The sequence below is a fragment of the Bubalus kerabau genome, chromosome 11 (genome assembly GCF_029407905.1).
Source record: "Bubalus kerabau isolate K-KA32 ecotype Philippines breed swamp buffalo chromosome 11, PCC_UOA_SB_1v2, whole genome shotgun sequence".
Classification (NCBI taxonomy): Eukaryota; Metazoa; Chordata; class Mammalia; order Artiodactyla; family Bovidae; genus Bubalus; species Bubalus kerabau.
The window spans coordinates 77,815,405-77,837,547 of record NC_073634.1 but is presented as its reverse complement, the minus strand read 5'-3'; the positions used below and the strand labels follow the sequence as shown (position 1 = coordinate 77,837,547).

Here is a 22,143-nt window from a genome sequence, read left to right as displayed (position 1 = left end):
GTTGGAGGGCAAAGACTCAGGAAGGCCCTAGGAAAGGAAAGAGCTTGGAGTCAGCTTGGTGGGGCTGCCTGTTTGGTTACCTGCCTCTGCCATCTTCCTGGGGACCCATCTGTATGACTCAGGGCCCAAGACAGTTCTTACTCCAGGCAGTGGTCTTCATCAATAGACAAAAAGCATTTTTAAAAGCTGCGTTCCCCATATTTTAAAGTCGATATCTAAAATCTTTCATCTTACATTTAAGGTAGTACAAAAGATGATTTCTGGTCATAAATACTGACATTTAAAACTCATATCAGGCTTTTAAATGTATCAAGTGGAGTTGGATTTTAGAGCAATTTGATACTATAATCATCCACTAAAAAGTACCCAAACAAGTTCTTTAACAGTTGGAAATTTTAAAATTTCATTTTTTCCCAATACTTATATTTTCATTCTGCATAAAAATTATATCCTGCTATATTTTATGCTTTATTGATCATTCTTATCTGCAACAAAATATATGTAACCTGACATTAGTTTAAAATTTTCTGTGATTGTAAGGCTATAAAATGTTAAATTTCTTCTGGATTTACTTATCATTACAATATTCTTAGTTCACAGCTGATCAAAACATTATTTTGAATTACTTTTATGTTATTTAGAGTATTATTTTAGGGGAAGTCCCTTTCAGTCCAGTGGTTAGGACTCTCTGCTCTCACTGCTTAGGTCCCAGGTTCTATACCTGGTCAGGGAAATAAAAATCCCACAGGCTGCATGGCGTGGCCAAAGTAAAAGTATTATTTTAAATATTAATAATTATTGAATATAAAATTTTTATTGGACTATTGGTGGGGTTGAATTTTTCCAAATAATTATGTCATCTGTGGATGAATATTAATTATTGGTTGAATGAGACTGGTTTTAGCATTAATCTTTTTCATTTTTATGGACAAGCTCTGAGAAATCTAATTTGCATAAATTAGAATGGAAAGAAATTTCTTTATAGGAATGTCAGCCAATTATTTGAATATCTCTGAGTTATATGATAAAAACCATATAAGGATTTATCATCAAAAATTCTTTTCAGTGATGTATTAGCTGGCAACTTAATTAAGTCTTCCTTCAATTTTGTTGAAAGCAAAGATTTGGAAACCATTCAACCTGTAAGGGATTAGTTACCCAGTCGTATGTGTCGTTCTCAGCTTCTGGGATTATTGCCAACAAAGCTTTGCAAAGATTTATCAAATGATTATTAATATTTCTGCTTGTATTTCTTAGAGGCCCCTTGTTTAAACTGATATATTCAGGAGGATGTGGAAAGTAAAAGTGTTAATTCCAATACACTTTTCTGCTAAGACAATTCTTTGGACCAAATCCTTCTAAATATGTTTGTATTTGAGGGGGAGGGATGAACTGGTAGATTGGGGTTGACATATACACAGTACTATGTATAAAATAGAAAACTAGTAAGAATCTACTGTATAGCACAGGGAACTCTACTTGATACTCTGTAATGATCTGGGAGTAGAATCTAAAAAAGAGTGGCTATATGTATATGTGTAACTGATTTACTTTGATGTACAGCAGAAACTAATGGAACATTGTAAATCAACTATACTCCAATATAAGCTAATTAAAAAAATAAATATATTTTAATTGACATCTTGGCATTGTAAACTTAACCCATTTATCAACAACATCTGTGACATTCTTATTGGCAAAGCCAGCCACCATTGTTAAACTAATCGGCCAACTCATATTTCTATCAGAAAAGGTTTCTCATTTTTCAAGTAATCATGTTATTTCATGTCCTTATGATAACTGTCTTGCTTCTGTATTTTAAGAAACGAGGATAAGATGAGGAGTCTTTCTCTCCTGGATGAATTATGATACAAAGATTTTCACTATTTCTCAATGATACTTTTTGATTTATTCTCATGGGACTCTTCTTCACATATGATGTATTTTTTACAATACAGGATGGAAGAGCTCATTACATTTAAAAATAATTGAGATTTTTCCTTTCCTTTGGTACCTTGCAGTTCTTACATTCCAAGCCAAGTATTACAGTAGGACTGGGGCTGGATGAGAGTAGGCCTTTCTTTTGCATACTGGGAGAACTGGCATTACTGCTCAATCACAACAGGTAAATTTTAGGAAAGTACATATGGAACTTGGGGACCTGGGGGAAAAAATGAATCCCTTGAGTACATTCATGCCTGTATGTACCATTTCAAGTCTTTGTGAATTATCAAGACAAAAAGTTTCCTTGTTCGGAGACTCCTGTTTCAGGACATCACCTGCTCCCTAGGCACCTCCACAGGGAGCTGCCATCAAAGGGTCCCTTTTGTGGGTCTGAGTAGCTGAGCCTGACCAGAACTTTGTGGTAAGAATTGTGGAAGCAACTAGACCATGCTACATAGGAAGACTCTAGACAGTGAGGCATTTGCCTTGATGAAGTTTATGAAAAAGCCTTCCACTTGACACTCAGCAGTCCAGTGTGTGTGTCTGGGAAATGTGAGCAGCCAAGAGGCTTCATGATAGCTTCAGTACTTTAGAGATCACTGATCCAAGATCAGACCTGCCTTTCAGGCTCAAAACCTCAGTTTGTCAGCATGTGGAGAGTAGGTGTACAGTCCACATAACTAAGTTATAAAACTCAGATGTCAGTGTTCTAATTTAAAAGGAGAAATCATTGGCATGAGGTCTGACCCCAAAATCTCTAGATAGAGCTACATGGAAAGCCAAATGGTGAGCAAAGATTCTGGACAAGATGGGATGATTGGGATGAACTGAATGTTTAATACTTAATCTGGCTAAGATAGCAAGATATATCCACCTTTTTACCTGGTACAACCTTGCCATTAAGACCAGAAGTGATATAATAAATATTTTTAGCCTTTGTCCCTGGTCCCCCAACCGCTGATCTCTGGAGAGGGGAGAGGGACTGGAGATTTAAATTCAGTCATTCTTGCATTCTTGGCATATCCAACAATATTTGTGGGAATACAAGAGACTCATAGAGGAGTTTTCCAACAGATATGCTCTGTGAAACTATCAGTGCCTCACATTCATGCCAATGAACAACACTAAAGAAAAAAGATAAAGTGGATTAAATAATTCCAATTTAAAAAGAGGACCTCTTGAAATAAGAAAAATTCCTTCCTTAATTCATTCTTCCTTTTCAGTATCTTCTGCCTAGTGTTTTTAAACCACAAAATAAGGCATTTATTTCTTTAGGATCTATAATTTTCTTCCAAAATCATAAAAGCCATCTTTCATAGTCCTCTGATGACTTAATTCCCTTTTCTTCTTAGATAGTCTCCTGAAAGAAAACAGAATATGGTTACTATTTGACCATATTATTTACTGATGAACAGTAAATAATAACAACATGATTCATTCACAATAATAACACTATGATTCATTCATTTATTCCATAAAAATTCATGAGTGACTACCATATACTAGGCACTGTGTTAAGTACTTGGAGATACAAGGATGACTGGATAGTTAAGACCCAGTCCCTGAGTTCAAGGCGTTCATTGTCTGTTTGGGGAGACAATGTCTATTGTCTATTATATGTTCCTAGAATCTTCCATAATAAAAATTATATTTCCCCAAATTTCTATAATTATGCACAATTTTTGACAGAGAAAAATACAAGTAATAAAAAATACAATTAAAACTCTCATAGATATAATTTCTCTCATAGCTATAATTTCCCAGTTCTACATTAGATCTTTATTCGAAAACGTAGGCATGGAAAGGGAATCCACTAGACACCAAGAAGCCAGCTGCCTGGCTCATAGTGATTTCTTTTTCTGTAGAAGGCCCTTTTATAGAGAATGGCCCCCAGCAGCTACATCTCTTGCATTTTTTTTACCTTGCCCTTCCCACCTCCTATCCCCAGCTGACTGATATAAGGGTAAACAATATGATCTAAGACTTGTCAGATCAGGGTTCTATAAGAAATTAAGAGGATGCAAGGCTTGACCATGACACCATGAGGAAAGGAGGCAGTTTGCAATGGGATGTAACAAAGCTGACACTCTTAGGAGGAAAGACTAAAGAAGGATTCAGTGTTCCAGTCCCTGGAGCCCATTTTTCCTGTGACTCAGCTGGTTTGACTGCATTACTTGCAGTCAGAAGACTTTACTACCACAGCAAAGAAAGACAGGCATTGGGAACAAACTTACCCAACTTCTCTGTGGCTTCCACACAGACACTAGGATACATGCCTTCAGAGTAAGTTGCCACCAGAAGATACAGATGGGTCTTCACAACAATCACACCAGTGTTTTCCTGGATAAAAATAAAACAATGCTCTTCTCTTGGTTTTAACAACAGGACTAGCAGTTACCCTCCAGCCATACTTTTCACTATTTCCTGACTTTCATATTCATGTTTGTTTTTGGATAATCTTACTTTTTTCACTAATTTAGTTGTGTTTCCTTAAAAAGTTTCAGACTATTGTAATAACAGCATGTGTATTCTGAGAAAGCTCCCAAATTGACTGTAGTATTTCCCTGTCCTGTGAGAACAACAGATGTCATGGAAAGGAAATATATTTTGGAATTAGATCACTCTGGGCTTGAATCCCAGCACCTCCATTTGCTGCTGTGACTGTGGAAGAGTTACTGAACCTTCTTAAGCCTCAGTTTCCTCATCTGTAAATGAGGTTACTTAGTGTATAATGTGGGTGAAGTGTGCCTAAGCCATAATACAGGGCAACCAGAAATACGACTATCATCCCCTTAATTGTTATAGGCAACAGCGAACCAACAGTTGTTTTAAGCACAAGAGTAATACCACTTTTTTGAAAGAAGGATAATATCGAGTATGAGAGACGAATTGCAGTGGAGAGAGACAGTTCAGGCAAGATTCAGTTGATAAAATCCGGAATGAATGTTTCCCAAAACCAGGCTCTGTTAGTACTTTCTTTAACATATGCCTTCATGGCACTAGACTGCTGGCTATCTCAAATACTGCCACTGCGGTAACACACTTAGTCTGTTTTAAAGATAGGATCAGGAGAGGCATAGAGAACTTGGAGTCAAACTCAAAAGTTTTTACCAGTTGTCTTCACATCTTGAACACTCACATTCTTGGCATAAAGAGAATAGTCATCTGCCCGGACACATTTGTAGTCCTTCTCCTTGAAATACAATCCTTCTCTTCTGGTTTTCAAAGGGTTCTTGGCAAACCCATTTACAAGTGTTCGGACATCACTGGGCATTACCTGCAGAGGTTAAACAGACTAGAAATCGGAAAACGATGGGGAACTGACCAAATTTGACCCACTACCAGTTTTCTTACACAGGCCTGTGAGCTAACGATGGTTTTTACATTTTTAAAAAGTTGAAAAAATTTTTTTGCAATATGTAAAAATACATGAAATTCAGATTTCAGTATTCATAGTTTTATTGGAATGTTATCACTCCCTTTCCTTTATGTATTATCTATGGCCTTTTTCGGAGAAGGCAATGGCACCCCACTCCAGTACTCTTGCCTGGAAAATCCCATGGACGGAGGAGCGTGGTAGGCTGCAGTCCATGGGGTCGCTAAGAGTTGGACACGACTGAGCAACTTCACTTTCACTTTTCACTTTCATGCATTGGAGAAGGAAATGGCAACCCACTCCAGTATTCTTGCCTGGAGAATCCCAGGGACGAGGGAGCCTAGTGGGCTGCGGTCTATGGGGTCGCACAGAGTTGGACACGACTGAAGCGACTTAGCAGCAGCATGGCCTTTTACAGAAAAAGACTTAAACTCTTACGCCAAACTTGTTTTTTTCTTACACTAAATCCTGGTGATGCTACACATAGGCTCCGCTCCTGGAGTTTGATGAGGGCTGCGCTGTCCACATGCTTTGTTCCCAGGAGTGTATCTAACAGTAAGTTCTGCAAATGGCTCATGCTCCCCTCAGTTCTGAAAAAAAGGGAACTGCAGTTGAAATCATCTGCTCTAGCTAGCTTTTAAAAGTCTTTTAAAAGATGTCCCCAAGACATTGAGAACAGCTTTAATATCAACAGCTTTAACTGAAAAGATGCAGAGTGAAAATGGTCCACCATCTGGTGCCCACCAATACTAAGAAGAGGAAAACAGAATCACAGAAAATCAGCTCACACAGAGGGTTTTGAATTTGGAAATTCACAGCTCATAATTTTTTCTATGTCAATGGTTTGTATCAGAATCACCTAGGATTAAAACAAGAAACCTGACTAAATGGAGAACTACTGAAGTAAACAAGAGTAAATGAGATATGGCAGTCGTTGAGTCCTCACGTTCCTTTCCCTCTGACTAGCATCAGCACCAACTATAGACACTGATCAATACCTCAGGGGCTAAAAACACCTGGTGGCTCAGACGTAAAGAATCCACCTGCAATGCGGGAGACCTGGGTTCGATCCCTGGGTTGGCAAGATCCCCTGGAGGAGGGCATGGCAACCCACTCCGGTATACTTGCCTGGAGAATCCGTATGGACAGAGGAGCCTGGCGGGCTACAGTCCACGGGGTCGCGAAGAGTCGGACACGACTGGGCGACCAAGCACAGCACACAGAAACACCTTATGGAACCTAGAGCGACATTTTTCCTACAAGTTTCCAAGTCTTCTTGGACGGTGCTCATAGGGGACGAGTTCCACAAACACTCGTCCTTCCAAGAGATCCTAACGGCAGGCGTCCCTAGCCCGCCACTCCCATCGTGGTGATTTGGCCCTCGACAGTTTCCTGGAGCGGAGTTACTGAGGGACAGGGGGGTGGTTTAAATCCGGTCTGGTTGTCTGAGGGGGAGAAACACAGGAGGCACTGAGGGCTTAGGGAAGCGCGGCGCGGGCAGACCCACTGAAGTCAGCAGCCTCGGAAAAGGAGCCCAACGCTCCACCGAGGCCGGGCTTGAGGCGCAGACGGCCGTCAACGGACGCAGGGGAAGGCGGGGCGAGAGGGCGACTAGCCCAGCTACTGGCTGTGGCAGCTGCCCATCACCGAGAAGCGCTCTAGCTTCGCCCGCAAACCAGGGTCTACCCGCGGGCGCGGGCGCTACTGCTTACCAGGTTCCCTCTCAGCCTGACGCGGTCGCGGGAGTGCACTTGCGCGCGGCTCAGGGACGCAGGGGTCGCCGCGTCGGAGGAGTCGTGGGGCGGGGTGGGGTGGGGGGCGGTTCCTATCGAATCACTGGACGCAGAACGTTCTCATCTACCAAGGCGACGGCCTCGAGCTCATTGGGCCGCAGGTGCGGCGGGCTCTCCCGCCTCAGCCGACCGCTCTGGCACGGTAGGCTGTCGGGTCTGGCTCTAGCGTGATCCAGAGGAGCCGAAGGCTCTGCCAGTTTTAAAGGAAGCTGAGGTACCAGTCGCGGCCATTCAACTTTTCCGCTGCGGAGGCCGCTCGCACCTTGCTCACCGGTAGGGGTGAAGGAGCGGGGTCGTGCGTGATGTAAGTTCTACCAGGGACACAGGCTTTATGACAGCTTCTCAGGCACCGGCGGGCGCGGGAGGGGAGGAGTTTGGGCCTCTTAGAGCTTGAAGACCAGCAAATTTTGTTCAAAAGCCCTTCCTTCCCTCTCTAAGAGGCCCATCCTGTGTGTGCTTCAGGAGCCAGAAAGCTGCAGCCTTCCCGTTTGGAAAGCTGCAGTTTCGGAAAGCTCCACACGCGCCTCCTTGAGGCCAGGCTGAGAATTGCTGCACCGGCTCGATTGGGCAATGTTGTGGGAAGCCTGGCTTCTCAGGGGGCTCTGCTGGTCGGTCAAGAAGGAGCTCCTCTGCTTAAAGGAGGCAGGCTCGGAAGACATCAGCAGAAGCTTGTGGACAGACTGAAAAAAAGGGAACTGCAATTGGAGTAATCTTCTCTGGCTAACTTTTAAAAGGCCTGTGAATACAAATGTCCCCTCTCACTTTAGGAAAAACATGATGTCTAATGTTCAGAATCCGTTTCATGTCCATCTATGGTCACAAATATTAATTAAAGAGAAAATACACGTGAATGCTCTTTACTAAGGAAGCTAATTTTTTAGTTTTTCTAGGGAATCTTTTATTTGGGACCACAATGAAAAGTTATGAGAATGATCTGATAACTGACAAGCTTCCCAAGCTCAAGAGCTCAAGAGAATGGTTGGAGCCACAACCACTTTCTTTTATGGAGGTATCATAGTAATGGCATTTTAAAGTTTATACTTGGGTAGTTGCATTGAAAAGTGGCTTGTGCTAAATATATTATTTTTCTGTTTTCTGTTTCATTCTGCTCTTTATCATCCTGTTCTTTCTATTAACTATTTTCTTTGCTCTTCATTTTCCCATTTCTTAAGGTGGAATAATGTCATTTGTTACATACCTTTTTAATAAAGTTACAACGTTTCTCCAGAAGCATTACTTTAGCTACATCACCCAAATTTATATATGTTGTCGGTGTTTTCTTTTAGATTTTTTCTTTTTTTTTTCTACACAGCTTTATTAAGGTATACTTGATATATAAAGAATTGCATATATTTAAAGCATACAGTTTGGTAAAATTTGAAACCATCACCACAATCCAGACAGCAAACATATTCAATACTCCTGAAGTGTCTTCATTGTGTCCCTTTTTAAGTGCCTCCCTTTCCACTTTCTATCACTATAGTTTATTTTGCATTTAAATTTTTTGTACAAATGTAATCTTATGGTATATATTATTTTTGTGTGGCTTCTTTCACTTAGTATAATTTGTAATTCCATGTTGTTTCATGTATCAATACTTCATTCTTTTTTGTTACTATTGAATGCTATATACCCTAGTTTGTACATCCTATTGTTGCATATTTGGATTAACGGTTTTTGGCTATTACAAGTAAAGCTGTTAGAAACATTCACATACCTATCTTTGTAGGGACATATGTTTTCATTACTCTTGGGTAAATATCTGGTTGTGGAATGCTTAGGTCATATGGTAAATGAAATTTAACATTTTACAAAACTGCCAAACTGTTTTCCAAAGTTATTTTATATTTCCACTAGCACAGACTCGGACACGACTGAAGCAACTTAGCAGCAGCAGCAGCAGTGTATGGGAGTTCCAGTGTTTTACATCCTAGCCAGCATTTGGTTACAGTCTGTGTGTGTATGTATGTGTGTAGTCTTTAATTTGAGACATTCTAAAAAAGATGTAGAGTGGCATTTCATTGTGTTTTTAATTTTAATTTCCCTAATAAGTAATGATATTGAGCATCTTTTCATGTCTAACTTGCCATGTATATATATATATATTTATTGATGAAGTGTTTGTTCAGATATTTTGTGCATTTTTAAATTGATCTCTTATCTTACTGTTTTTATTATTGAGATAGAATTCACATACCATAAAATTCACTACCTTAAAGTGTACAACTCAGCAGTTTTTGGCATATCCACAAGATTGTATAACCCTTGCTGCTGCTGCTGCTAAGTCGCTTCAGTCGTGTCCAACTCTGTGCGACCCCATAGACGGCAGCCCACCAGGCTCCGCCACCCCTGGGATTCTCCAGGCAAGAACACGAGTGGGTTGCCATTTCCTTTTCACTATCTAATTACAGAACATTTTCATCACCCCAAAAAGGAAAGTCGTACCCTTTAGCAGTCACTGTCCTTTCCCTTCTCCCCTGTTCTCTGGCAACTGCTAATCTGCTTTCTCTCAGATTTGTCTATTTTGGACCTTGTATACAAATGGAATCATATAGTATGTTGTCCTTTGTGTCTGGCTACTTTCACTTACCATACTGTTTTCAAGGTTCATCCATGTTGTAGCATGTATCACTACTTCTTTCCTTTTTATGGCAAGATGATACTCCAATATATGGATGCCATCAGTCGATGGGCATTCAAATTTTTTTCTACTTTTTGACTATTATGAATAATGGTGCTATGAACATTTGTATACAAGTTTTTGTGTGAACATATGTTTTCAGTTGTCTTGGGATGTGTAATCTAGGAATGGAATTGCTTAGGTCATATGGTAATTCTGTGTTTAACTTTTTGAGGAATTGCCTGCTTCCCACAGTGACTGTACTATTTTACATTCTCATCAGCAACACATGAAGTTTCCAATTTCTCTATTGTTTAGAGTTCACTGAACCTCTGGTATCAGTGGGCATATAGTTCCCAACACATTTGGAAAACTCTCAGCCATTCCCTCTTCAAATATTTTTCTATCCTACCCCTCTCCTTTTGGAAAATAAAATTATACTTTTAATCACCTGCTTGAAAGCTATCTCATCTATCCCATAGCCCTCTGATTACCTGTTAATTTTTTTCAGACTTTTCCCTCCTGCGTTTCATTTTGGACAGCTTATGTTCTTATGATTTTGTTTACTAATCTTTACTTTTGGAATAGCCAGTCCACTGTTAAGCTTGTCTGTGTATTTTTCATTTCAGACATTATAGTTTTCATCCTTAAAGTTTGTAGGAGGTCTTTTAAAAACTCTTCCCTGTGTCAAAATGTCTGCTGTTTCTTCTAGTTTCCTAAACTTACTTCAGTTCAGTTGCTCAGTCGTGTCTGACTCTTTACAACCCCATGGACTGCAGCACTCCAGGCTTCCTTGTCTATCACCAACTCCCAGAGCTTGCTCAAACTCATGTCCATCGATTCGGTAATGCCATCCAACCATCTCATCCTCTGTCGTCCCATTCTTCTCCTGCCTTCAATCTTTCCCAGCATCAGGGTCTTTTCTAATGAGTCAGTTCTTTGCATCAGGTGGCCAAGTATTGGAGTTTCAGCTTCAGCATCAGTCCTTCCAATGAATATTCAGGACTGATTTCCTTTAGGCTTGACTGGTTTAATCTCCTTAGAGTCCAAGGGACTCTAAGAGTCTTCTCCAACACCACAGTTGAAAAGCATTAATTCTTTGGAGCTCAGCTTTCTTTATAGTCCAGCTCTCACATCCATAGATGACTACTGGAAAAACCATAGCTTTGACTATACAGACCTCTGTCGGTAAAGTAATGTCTTTGCTTTTTAATATGCTGTCTAGGTTTGTCATAGCTTTTCTTCCAGGGAGCAAGGGTCTTTTAATTTCATGTCTGCAGTCACCATCTGCAGTCATTTTGGAGCCCAGGAAAATAAAGTCTGTCACTGTTACCATTGTTTCTCCATCTATTTGCCATGAAGTGATGGGACCGGATGCCATGATCTTCATTTTTTGAATGTTGAGCTTTAAGCCACCTTTTCCGCTCTCCTCTTTCACTTCCATCAACAAGCTCTTTAGTTCTTCTTCACTTTCTGCCATACAGGTGGTGTCATCTGCATATCTGAGGTTACTGATATTTCTTCCTGCAATCTTTATTCCAGCTTGTGCTTCATCCAGTTGGGCATTTCGCATAATGTTCTCTGTATATAAGTTAAATAAGTAAGGTGACAATAGGCTTGATATACTCCTTTCCTAGTTTGAAACCAGTTGGTTCCAATTTGGAGTCAGCCTTTTTCAATTTTGAACTTATGAACTATTTTAATGTCTTGGTCTAATAATTATATTATCTGTGTCATTTCTAAGGTAGTTTTTATTTTTACTTATTTTTTAAAAATTTTATTTTATTTATTTTAAAAGTTTTATTTACTTATTTATTTTTGGCTTCCCTGAGTCCTTGTTGCTCTACCGGGACTTTTTCTAGTTGCAGCAAGTGGAGGCTACTTTTTAGTTGTGGTGCGTGGGTTTCTTATTGTGATGGCTTCTCTTGTTGCAGAGCATGGTCTCTAGGGCCTGTGGGCTTTAGTAGTGGCCTATGGGCTTAGTTGCCCTGCAGCAGTGGAGTGTTTCCAGACCAGGGATCAACTTGTGTCCCCTGCTTTGCAAGACAGACTCTCAACCACTGGGCCACCGGGGAAGCCCTCTGGGGTAGTTTTGATTGATTCTTCTTTTCATTATTAGTCAAATTTTTCTGCTTCTTTGTATGCTTGGTGATTTTTTAAATTGGATACCAGGCATTGTGAATTTTTTTTGTTGAGTGCTAGGTATTTTTTATTTTCAGTAAATGCTCTTAGATTTGTTCTGGGATGCAGTTAAGTTACTCAGACACAATCTGTTTTGTTTTTTTTTTAATGTCTTGCCACCAAGCTTTGTTAGGTAGAACTGCAGTGGCATTTCGTGTGTGGCTAGTTTTAACTCTATGCTTTGCATACCATAAAGTTTTTCACTCTGGCTGATTGTTAAGAGGAATAACTCCTGGGGTTTGTGACCTCTAGGGATTGTTTCCCTAATCCTTTCAGGTACTTCTTTGCACAGTGTTTCTTTGGGTAGTTTCCCCACAAGCTTACAGTGGTCAGGGCTTCCCTGGTGGCTCAGAAGGTAAAGAATTCACCTGCAATCTGGGAGACCTGGGTTCAGTCCCTGGGTTGGGAAGATCCCCTGGAGGAGGGCATGGCAACCCACTACAGTCTTCTTGCCTGGAGAATCCCATGGACAGAGGAACCTGGGGGGCTACAGGCCATGAGGTTGCAAAGAGACACAACTGAGCGACTAAGCACAACACAGCAGCACAGCACAGCATACAGTGTTCAGCATTCACCTGAAGTCTCAAGGGGGACGCTCTACAGATCTAATTATCTGCAGATCCCCCAAACTCTTTCTCTGTGTGACTTTCTTCCCTCTGGTACTGTGCTCTATGAACTGTAGCCTTCCCAGACTCCCAACGCCCTTCCTCACTTCAGTCACTTCCTCCTCTCTGCACCACAGTCTGGAAATCCTCTCCAGGCACTAATGAGCTATTTTAGAATTTACCTTGTTTTCTGTATCTCAGGGGCCACTGTCCTTCATAGCCTGATAGCCAGTGTCTTTCACTATATTTTTTAAGTTAAGAGGGTAAATCTGTTCCCTACTATTCTGAAAGTAGTGGTTTTCATCCCAGCCATTATTTATTTAGAATTCCAGTTATCAACTTGTCGAACTTTTTGCTGTTGTCTCATAACTCACTGCAACTTTATTCATTTTCCAGTCTTATTTCTTTCTGTTTTTCAGACTGGATAAATTCTAATGATTTGAATTCAAGTTCATTGACTCTTTTAAAGTCATCTTCAGTCTGCTATTAAGTCATTTAAGTTTTTTTTTTTTAAGAACAATATTTTTCACTTGTTTATTTTTCATTCTTTTTCTACTGACATTTTTCTATTCATTAGGAGCATATTTTCCTTTAACTTCTTAAACATAGCTATAATAGTTGACCTAAAATCCTTATCTGCTCATTTCAACATATGGGCCATCTCACAGTTGATTTCCATTAGATGGTATTTCTTTTTGAACTATGGGTCACATTTTGCTGTTTAGTGATTTTGAACATTATGAATGCTATATTGCAAAGGGTCTGGAATCTGTCATGTTCCTCTGATTAATATTGAACTTTTGTTTTAGCAGACAGTTTACTTGGCTGAACATGAACTCTAAACTTTGTTTCTCCTGCAGTTGGCAGCAAATGAAATCACTGTTTAATTTTTTTTAGCTGTAGCTGGGCTGCATGGAGTTTTTATTGTGTGCATATGTAGTTCAAGGGTCTACTAGAAATTTGGTCTGCAGAATTGGTGGCGTTCCGTCCATGGCTTTCTCCTTTCAGGCATTTCTCCTTTCACTTTCTTGCTGCTATGGTTGCCCTGAACTCTTGTCTTCTAATTCTGGAATCTGTAAAACTGTGTATCTTTATCTGCATTTGAGCCACCTCCTTTAGCTATGATTGATGCCTGCTGTTAGACAAAAGTCCATAAAAAACTGAAAACTTTTCCAGTGCTATTCTGTTTTTCCAAGTGTTGACTCCCCTTTAGTTTCTTCCTGCTCTGGCTTAGTCTTCAATGTCTTCAGGTGATTGTTTTAATATATTGGTACTCATCTTGGTTTTGAGAACAATAGATTTGCTAGAAATAGCAACTCTGTGAGGCAGAAAGGACAAAAAATGAATTTGGAGTTAGACACATTTGAGTTTGAATTCTGGGCTCAGTGCAGGATTTTCTAGGCTTCTGGTTGTTGTTTACCTCTGATAAGCCTTACTTTCCTTGTGTGTTAATGGGGAGGAGTTCTTAGATTTTAAGATTTTATTAATCTGTTGTGGAAAATTTCAGGGATTTCCCTGGTGGCTCAGTTGGTAAAGAGCCTGTCTACAATGCAGGAGACCTGGGTTCAATCCCTAGGTCGGGAAGATCCCCTGGAGACGGAAATGGCAACCCACTCCAGTATTCTTACCTGGAGAATTCCATGGACAGAGGAGCCTGGGGGGCTACAGTCCATGGGGTCACAAAGAGTTGGACACGACTGAGTGACTAACTTTCTTTCTTCTTTCTTTCTGGAAAATACAGATAGTGGAACTGAAGACAACTAATTCCAATGACAGGTCATTTGAGAATATTTATTTTTTGTGTGTGTAATTATGAGAGGATTTCAGAGGTCACCCCAAATGTCTCCCACCTTCGGACTCTTTTATTATTAATCGTTTTTTCCCTTGCAGAAATATTATAGCATAAAATTTGCTCTTTTTAGCCATTAGTAACTGTATAATTTGGTATCTTTAATTACATCCACATGTATGTTAGATATCAGCCTCTTGCATTTTCCGGCGGATGTTTAATTGAGGAAGATTTGTTATGAAAATGGAAAAACTTGATTTTATGAACTACTTCCGGAAGATTGTGTTGGCTTAAAATATTGAGAATGTGGCTTGTTCATAAAAAGTATCAATATTTGATAGCTATAATGACTAGGGTTGTTGTTTATTTGCTAAGTTGTGTCCAACTCTTTTGTGACCACATGGACTGCAGCCTGCAAGGCTCCGCTGTCCATGGGATTTTCCAGACGAGAATACTGGAGTGGGTTGTCATTTCCTTCTCCAGGAGAATCTTCCCAACCCAGGGATTTAACTCACATCTCCTGGCAGATGTGAGTTCACTCACTACAGGCAGATTCTTTGCCACTGAGCCACCAGGGAAGCCCATAAATGACTAAGTATAATCAAATAAAATTCATTAATGAGTAAATGAATTCCATTAGAGGCCTGATTGTATCATTTATAGGATGTGAAAAAAGATGGGTACCATGTGACTTTGGGCAAGTCATTTGACCATGTTGGGAATCAAAATGTCTGTGATCTGAGTTATTTTTTTTTTCCCTAGAGTAAAATGTAGCTGAGAGTAGAAAGATTCAAATACTCTTTACAAAGTACTTGATGATATGATTTGAGGTAGAAAAATTGGGATTTACAGAGAACTTCCCAGGGATATATAGGTCACATAAAATATTATTAATCTAGGTAGTATTAATAATTTAATTTTTAACACTTGATTTTCAAAATTTTATTCTATCATTTTAGGTATTAGCTAAGGAAGATGTTGATGCAGCTATTCAATCAATATTATATAGAGAAAATTATATAATTAAGGTAAGAATTGGCTACAAAATGTGTCTCAGTTAAAAATTAAATTTTGTTTTTCTATTTTAGATGTAGTGCCATGTCATTATAAAAATTTTAGAAAATATAGAAAATAATGGAAACACTCCTTAGCCTTTAGGATTGACCTTAAAGAGCTCTGAGGTTGCTTTAATTTACTTCTTCACTTTCTGTACTTTTTGGGGATTCTTTTATAGATACCTTATAAAAGTTTCCTCCTATTCAGTTGTTTCTGTATTTTAGTGGGACCTCTAGGAATCCCTGTCTATTTTTAAGAGCTGTTATTGGAACACATTGATGAATTATTACTCAGGAATACCTAGGTAATAACAAGGCTTCAAATCAAAACCACTATGAGGTACCATTTCACGCCAGTCAGAATGGCTGCGATCCAAAAGTCTACAAGTAATAAATGCTGGAGAGGGTGTGGAGAAAAGGGAACCCTCTTACACTGTTGGTGGGAATGCAAACTAGTACAGCCACTATGGAGAACAGTGTGGAGATTCCTTAAAAAACTGGAAATAGACCTGCCTTATGATCCAGCAATCCCACTGCTGGGCATACACACTGAGGAAACCAGAAGGGAAAGAGACACGTGTACCCCAATGTTCATTGCAGCACTGTTTATAATAGCCAGGACATGGAAGCAACCTAGATGTCCATCAACAGATGAATGGATAAGAAAGCTGTGGTACATATACACAATGGAGTATTATTCAGCCATTAAAAAGAATACATTTGAATCAGTTCTAATGAGGTGGATGAAACTGGAGCCTATTATACAGAGTGAAGTAAGCCAGAAAGAAAAACACCAATACAGTATACTAACGCATATATATGGAATTTAGAAAGATGGTAACAATAACCCTGTGTACGAGACAGCAAAAGAGACACTGATGTATCGAACAGTCTTATGGACTCTGTGGGAGAGGGAGAGGGTGGGAAGATTTGGGAGAATGGCATTGAAACATGTAAAATATCATGTATGAAATGAGTTGCCAGTCCAGGTTCGATGCACGATACTGGATGCTTGGGGCTGGTGCACTGGGACGACCCAGAGGGATGGAATGGGGAGGGAGGAGGGAGGAGGGTTCAGGATGGGGAACACATATATACCTGTGGTGGATTCATTTTGATATTTGGCAAAACTAATACAGTTATGTAAAGTTTAAAAATAAAATAAAATTTAAAAAAAAAACAAAAAAAAAAACAAAGCAAAGTTGCATTAAAAATACTAGAAAATATTATACATTGTGCCATTCTGGGTAAGAAGCTGTTTAATACAAAATCATTAGACTCCTGGTTGTCAAATTAAGTTTTAAAAAATAACAATATATAATGTTACTGTATCATATTAATAAATGTAACATTAATCAAATAAAAAAAGACTAAAAAAAAAAAAAAGAACAAGGCTTTAACTGTAGCAGGATGGGCTTAATTATAAGACAAGATGAATGTTCATGTGATGTGTACTAAACTCTGGAGTGGGCAGCCTATTTTTGTTTTTAAGAATATTCTTTGAAGTTGTTTAAAAAGGAAAGGAATTATTCACTGAGAATGGTAGAGATGTGCTATGACCTGAAGTTAGGGAGGGATATTACCTGGAAAAGTCTCAGGGTATTTAGTACTTTATTTTTTTCATTTTAAATTTCATGTTGTTGATCCTAGTAATCACATGATTTCATTTGCTAGGTGAAAGGTGTATGAGAAGTTTTGTTGAGAATGATTTAGTTTTATAGCCTGATTTAGGCATTTTCTTTGCAGGCTACTTGCCATTTGTACCAGGTTGTGCTACAGTTCGGCCTTTTCACTCGTGTCTTTTTTTTCCTGGCCACAGTGAGCAGCTTATGGGATCTTAGTTCCCTGCCCAGGGACTGGACATACGCCCCACTACAGAAGAAGTGCAGAGTCTTAACCACTGGATGGCCAGGGCAGTCGAAAATAACTCTGTTCTTTAAGATCTATCCCAAGTGTCTACCAATTTGGAAATCTTTTAAAATTTTTTTGGGACTCTCATGATGGCCCAGTGGTTAAGATTCCATACTCTCAATGCAGGGGACATGGGCTTTATCCCTGGTTGGGGAACTAACTAAGATCCTGCATGCTGCACAGTGTGACCAAAAGAAGAAAAAAGTTGATTATTTTTCTATTGTGGTAAAATACATATAACATAAAATTTGCTTTTTAAACCATTTCTGAATGTATAATTCAGTGACATTAATTACGTTGATATGTTGTACAACTGTCACCATTATCTATTTCTAAAACTTTTTCATCACCCCAAACAAAACTTTGTACTTGTTAAGCAGTAACTCCCCATCCCTTCTTTTGCAAGACTCTGGTGGCCTCTGGTTTATTTTCTGTCTCTCTGAGTTTGCCTAATCTAGTTATTTCATATAAGTGGGATCCTAAACTATTTGTCCTTTTGTGTCTGGCATATTTCAGTTAGTATATTGTTTTTAAGGTTCATCCATGTTGTAGCATGTGTCAGAATTTCACTCCTTCTTATAGTTGTATAATATTCCATTATATGTATATATCACATTTTGTTTATACTTTCATCTGTTGATGGACACTGAAGTTATTGCCACCTCTTGGCTACTGTGATGATGCAGTGAACACTGAGCCCCATGTATCTCTTGCTACATTGTCCCTCCTGCCATTGTTTCGTAGATCTGTTTTGTAGTCTGTCTTCCAGGGAGAGCAGGTATATTATCTAATTTATTCATGTATTCTTTGTTTCCAGTATTGTGTGTGTCACACATTAGAAGCCAATGTAGTGATTTAATTAATGGGTGCTTTTGTGGATTATTCTTATGAATATAAATTAAATTTAAATTTTGGAACAAGAAAACGTTAAGATAATATATTTGTCTTTCCTATCACTGTTTACCAGGAATTAGATAAGTCTTTAAAACATTATGACTTCCTAAATGCAAGAAGAAAAGAGATATTGTATAAAAGATGGGTTGACCATGTGGCAGATCCTCTCCAGAATAAAATTATAGAAAAAGTTACTTCATATAAGAAGATTAAAAAAAGGAGACAAGAAGAATTAGATGGTTTTTTAAAATATGTAAATAAAAAGGTACTAAGGATTCATTTGTTATTTTTTTCAGTTGCTCAAAAACTGTAATTATCTTTTTTTATTTATAATCATCCAAACAGCCTACCCTTGCCAACTCTGTTTATGTATAATCTATACTCTATCATAGCATACATTATTCTTAAATCCAGGGCATGTGGAAAGGATGGAGGTAAAGGGTTAGATCTGTATTTAAACGTGAACATTAGAATCATTTTTCTTTTTTTTTTCTGTATGTAATTGTTAATTTTCTATACCAGTTAAAAAATTTGGAGTCTAGGTTCAAGATATGTGTTTTGTTTTTTTTTAATTCTGGAGCTTGATTTTACAAGTCTATAAAATATTTCTGTTTTTCTGGCATTTAAAAGAGAGCTGAGATGTTTGACTAGTGAGTATCTAAAAACAAATTCCTAAATCTTTTAGTGTTCTAATACCTTTTATTAAAATCTTACAAATTTTAATTAGATTCCTTCTATCACTATGATATTTATTACTTAGATACATTATTTATTATATTTTTTGTATAATTATACATTATAATGTATAATTATACATTATTATTACTTACATAAATCCAGTTTGGTCTTCCCATTCCATTTGCATTTGTCATTGATACCATTTTAAAGCATAACAGTAGAACTGTGTATTTGACTCTTGAATCTTGTTATGTTCAAAATTAATCGTGCACCTCTTATTCTTATGTGTGGTTCCTTCCTACAGGGAAATGCATTTATAGAGCATTATGATCAGAAAGAGTATGATCCTTTTTACATGAACAAAGAGGACCCAAATTTTCTGAAGGTAGATTTTTAATTTTAACTTTGGTATTATGTGGTTTATGTTTTTGAACAGTCTTAATATGTAAGTAGTCCTTCAGTGATTCCCTGTGAATGCTGTAACATCTTAATCATGTCCCATCTCCACAGCTTTGACTATATGGACCTTTGTCAGCAAAATGATGTCTCTGCTTTTTAATATGCTGTCTAGGTTTGCCACAGCTTTTCTTCTAACAAGCAAGTGTCTTAATTTCATGGCTGCAGTCACCATCCTCAGTGATTTTGGGGCCCAAGAAAATAAAATCTGTCATTGTTTCTACTTTTTCCCCATCTATTTGCTATAAAGTGATGGGACTGGATACCATGACCTTAGTTTTTTTTTTGTATGTTGAGTTTTAAGCCAGCTTTTTCACTTTCCTCTTTCACCCTCATCAAGAGGCTCTTTAGTTCCTCTTCGCTTCCTGCCATTAGAGTAGTATTGTCTTCATATCTGAGGTTGTTGATATTTCTCCTGGCAATCTTGATTCCAGCTTGTGATTCATCCAGCCTGGCATTTCACATGATGTACTCTGCATCAGTTCAGTTCAGTTAAGTCGCTCAGTCGTGTCCAACTCTTCGCAACCCCATGGACCACAGCACGCCAGGCCTCCTTGTCCATCACCAACTCCCGGAGTCTACTCAAACTCATGTCCATTGGGTCGGTGATGCCATCCAACCATCTCATCCTCTGTCGTCCCCTTCTCCTCCTGCCTTCAGTCTTTCCCAGCATCAGGGGCTTTTCAAATGAGTCAGCTGTTTGCACCAGGTGGCCAAAGTATTGTAGTTTCAGCTTCAACATCAGTCCTTCCAATGAACACTCAGGACTGATCTCCATTAGGATGGACTGGTTGGATCTCCTTGCAGTCCAAGGGACTCTCAAGAGTCTTCTCCAACACCACAGTTCAAAAGTATCAACTCATCAGTGTTCAGCTTTCTTTATAGTCCAATTCTCACATCCATACATGACTACTGGAAAAACCATAGCCTTGACGAGACAGGCCTTTGTTGGCAAAGTAATGTCTCTGCCTTTTAATATGCTGTTTAGGTTGGCCATAACAGAAGTTAAATAAACAAGGTGACAATATATAACCTTGTTGTACTCCTTTCCCAATTTTGAACCAGTCCATTGTTCCATGTCGGGTTCTAACTGTTGCTTCTTGACCCACATACAGGTTTCTCAGGAGATAGGTTAGGTAGTCTGGTATTCCCCTCTGTTTAAGAATTTTCCAGTTTGTTGTGATCCACACAGACAAAGGCACTAGCGTAGTCAATGAAGCAGGAGTAGATGTTTTTCTAGAATTCCCTTGCTTTCTCTGTGGTCCAGCGAATGTTGGCAATTTGATCTCTGGTTCCTCTGCCTTTTCTAAACCCTGCTTGTACATCTGGAAGTTCTTGGTTCATGTACCACTGAAGCCTAGCTTGAAGGATTTTGAGCATAACCTTACTAGCATGTGAAATGAGCACAATTGTGTACTAGTTTGTACATTCTTTGGTACTTCTCTTCTTTGGGATTGGAATGAAAACTAACCTTTTCTAGTCCTGTGGCCACTGCTGAGTTTTCCAAATTTGCTAACACATTGAGTGCAGCACTTTAACAGAATTATCTTTTTGGATTTCAAATAGCTCAACTGGAATTCCATCACCTCCACTAGACTTGTCTGTAGTAATCTTCCTAAGGCCCACTTGACTTCACACTCTAGGATGTCAGGCTCTAGGTGAGTGACCGCACCATCATGGTTATCTGGGTCATTAAGACCTTTTTTTTGTAGAGTTCTGTGTATTCTTGCCACCTCTTTTTAATCTCTTCTTCTGTTAGGTCTTTACCATTTCTGTTCTTTGTCATGCCCATCCTTGCATGAAATGTTCCCTTGATATCTCCAGTTTTCTTGAAGAGATCTCTAGCCTTTCCCATTCTGTTGTTTTCCTCTACTTCTTTGCACTGTCCATTTAAGTAAGCCTTCTTATCTCTCCTTGCTATTCTCTGGAACTCTGCATTCAGTTGGGTATATCTTTCCCTTTCTCCCTTGCCTTTCACTTCTGTTCTTTGCTCAGCTATTTATAAAGCATCCTCAGACAACCACTTCCTATTTTTGCATTCCAATCCCCTATGATGAAAAGGACATCTTTTTTTTGGTATTAGTTCTATAAGGTCTTGTAGGTCTTCATAGAACCAATCAACTTCAGCTTCTTTGACATCAGTGGTTGGGGCATAGACTTGGACTACTGTGATGTTGAATGGCTTGCCTTGGAAACGAACTGAAATCATTCTGTCATTTTTGAGATTGCACCCAAGTATTCCTTTTTGGACTCTATTGTTGACTGTGAGGACTACTCCATTTCTTCTAAGGGATTCTTGTTGACAGCAGTAGATATAATGGTCATCTGAATTAAGTTTGCCCATTGATTCCTAAGATGTGGATATTCACTCTTGTCATCTCCTGCTTGACCACATCCAATTTACTTTGATTCATCAGACCTAACATTCCAGGTTCCTATGCAATATTGTTCTTTACAGCATCAGACTTTACTTTCACCACCAGACACATCTGCAACCCAGCGTTTCCACTTTGGCCCAGCTGTTTCATTCTTTCTGGAGCTATTAGTAATTACCCTCTGTTCTTCCTTAGTAGCATATTGGACACCTTCCAACCTGGGGGGCTTATCTTCTGGTGTCATACTTTTTTTCCTTTTCTTACTGTTCATGGGGTTCTTGTTGCAAGAATACTGCGGTGGTTTGCCATTCCCTCCTCCAGTGGGCCACGTTTTGTCAGAACTCTCCACTGTGGTCCATCTTAGGTGGCCCTGCACAGCATGGCTCATAGCTTCACTGAGTTATGCAAGCCCCTTCGCCACAACAAGGCTGTGATCTGTCCAGAAGCTTGCACAGCTGTCAATATC

General features: G+C 39.0%; 2 protein-coding genes across 5 annotated transcripts in view; one reads left to right on the top strand and one right to left on the bottom strand.

The window, feature by feature from the left end:
- The window catches only part of FAM228B (family with sequence similarity 228 member B), a 43,873-nt gene that overhangs the window by 8,977 nt on the left and 12,753 nt on the right, over positions 1 to 22,143 (top strand). For 2 of the 3 annotated variants that reach the window (XM_055540803.1, XM_055540804.1), the window contains exons 1-5: positions 7,281 to 7,417; positions 7,995 to 8,122; positions 15,268 to 15,336; positions 18,242 to 18,433; positions 19,151 to 19,231. In XM_055540803.1, the coding sequence (XP_055396778.1) occupies positions 8,027 to 8,122; positions 15,268 to 15,336; positions 18,242 to 18,433; positions 19,151 to 19,231 (438 nt within the window). In that variant the 5' untranslated portion in view covers positions 7,281 to 7,417; positions 7,995 to 8,026. Of the gene's footprint in view, positions 1 to 7,280; positions 7,418 to 7,994; positions 8,123 to 15,267; positions 15,337 to 18,241; positions 18,434 to 19,150; positions 19,232 to 22,143 lie in introns of those variants that run through there. The other variant, XM_055540805.1, reaches the window with a different exon arrangement.
- Positions 2,383 to 7,125, bottom strand: PFN4 (profilin family member 4). 2 transcript variants are annotated; one of them, XM_055540808.1, is made up of 5 exons: positions 7,033 to 7,125; positions 5,781 to 5,910; positions 5,084 to 5,221; positions 4,179 to 4,284; positions 2,383 to 3,304 (listed from the first exon to the last, which is right to left on the bottom strand). In XM_055540808.1, the coding sequence occupies exons 2-5, from the start codon at positions 5,895 to 5,897 to the stop codon at positions 3,276 to 3,278; spliced, it is 390 nt and encodes a 129-aa protein (XP_055396783.1). In that variant the 5' UTR covers positions 5,898 to 5,910; positions 7,033 to 7,125; the 3' UTR covers positions 2,383 to 3,275. The 2 variants fall into 2 exon arrangements, with proteins under 2 accessions (XP_055396783.1, XP_055396781.1); XM_055540806.1 differs by lacking the exon at positions 7,033 to 7,125 and adding an exon at positions 6,449 to 6,968.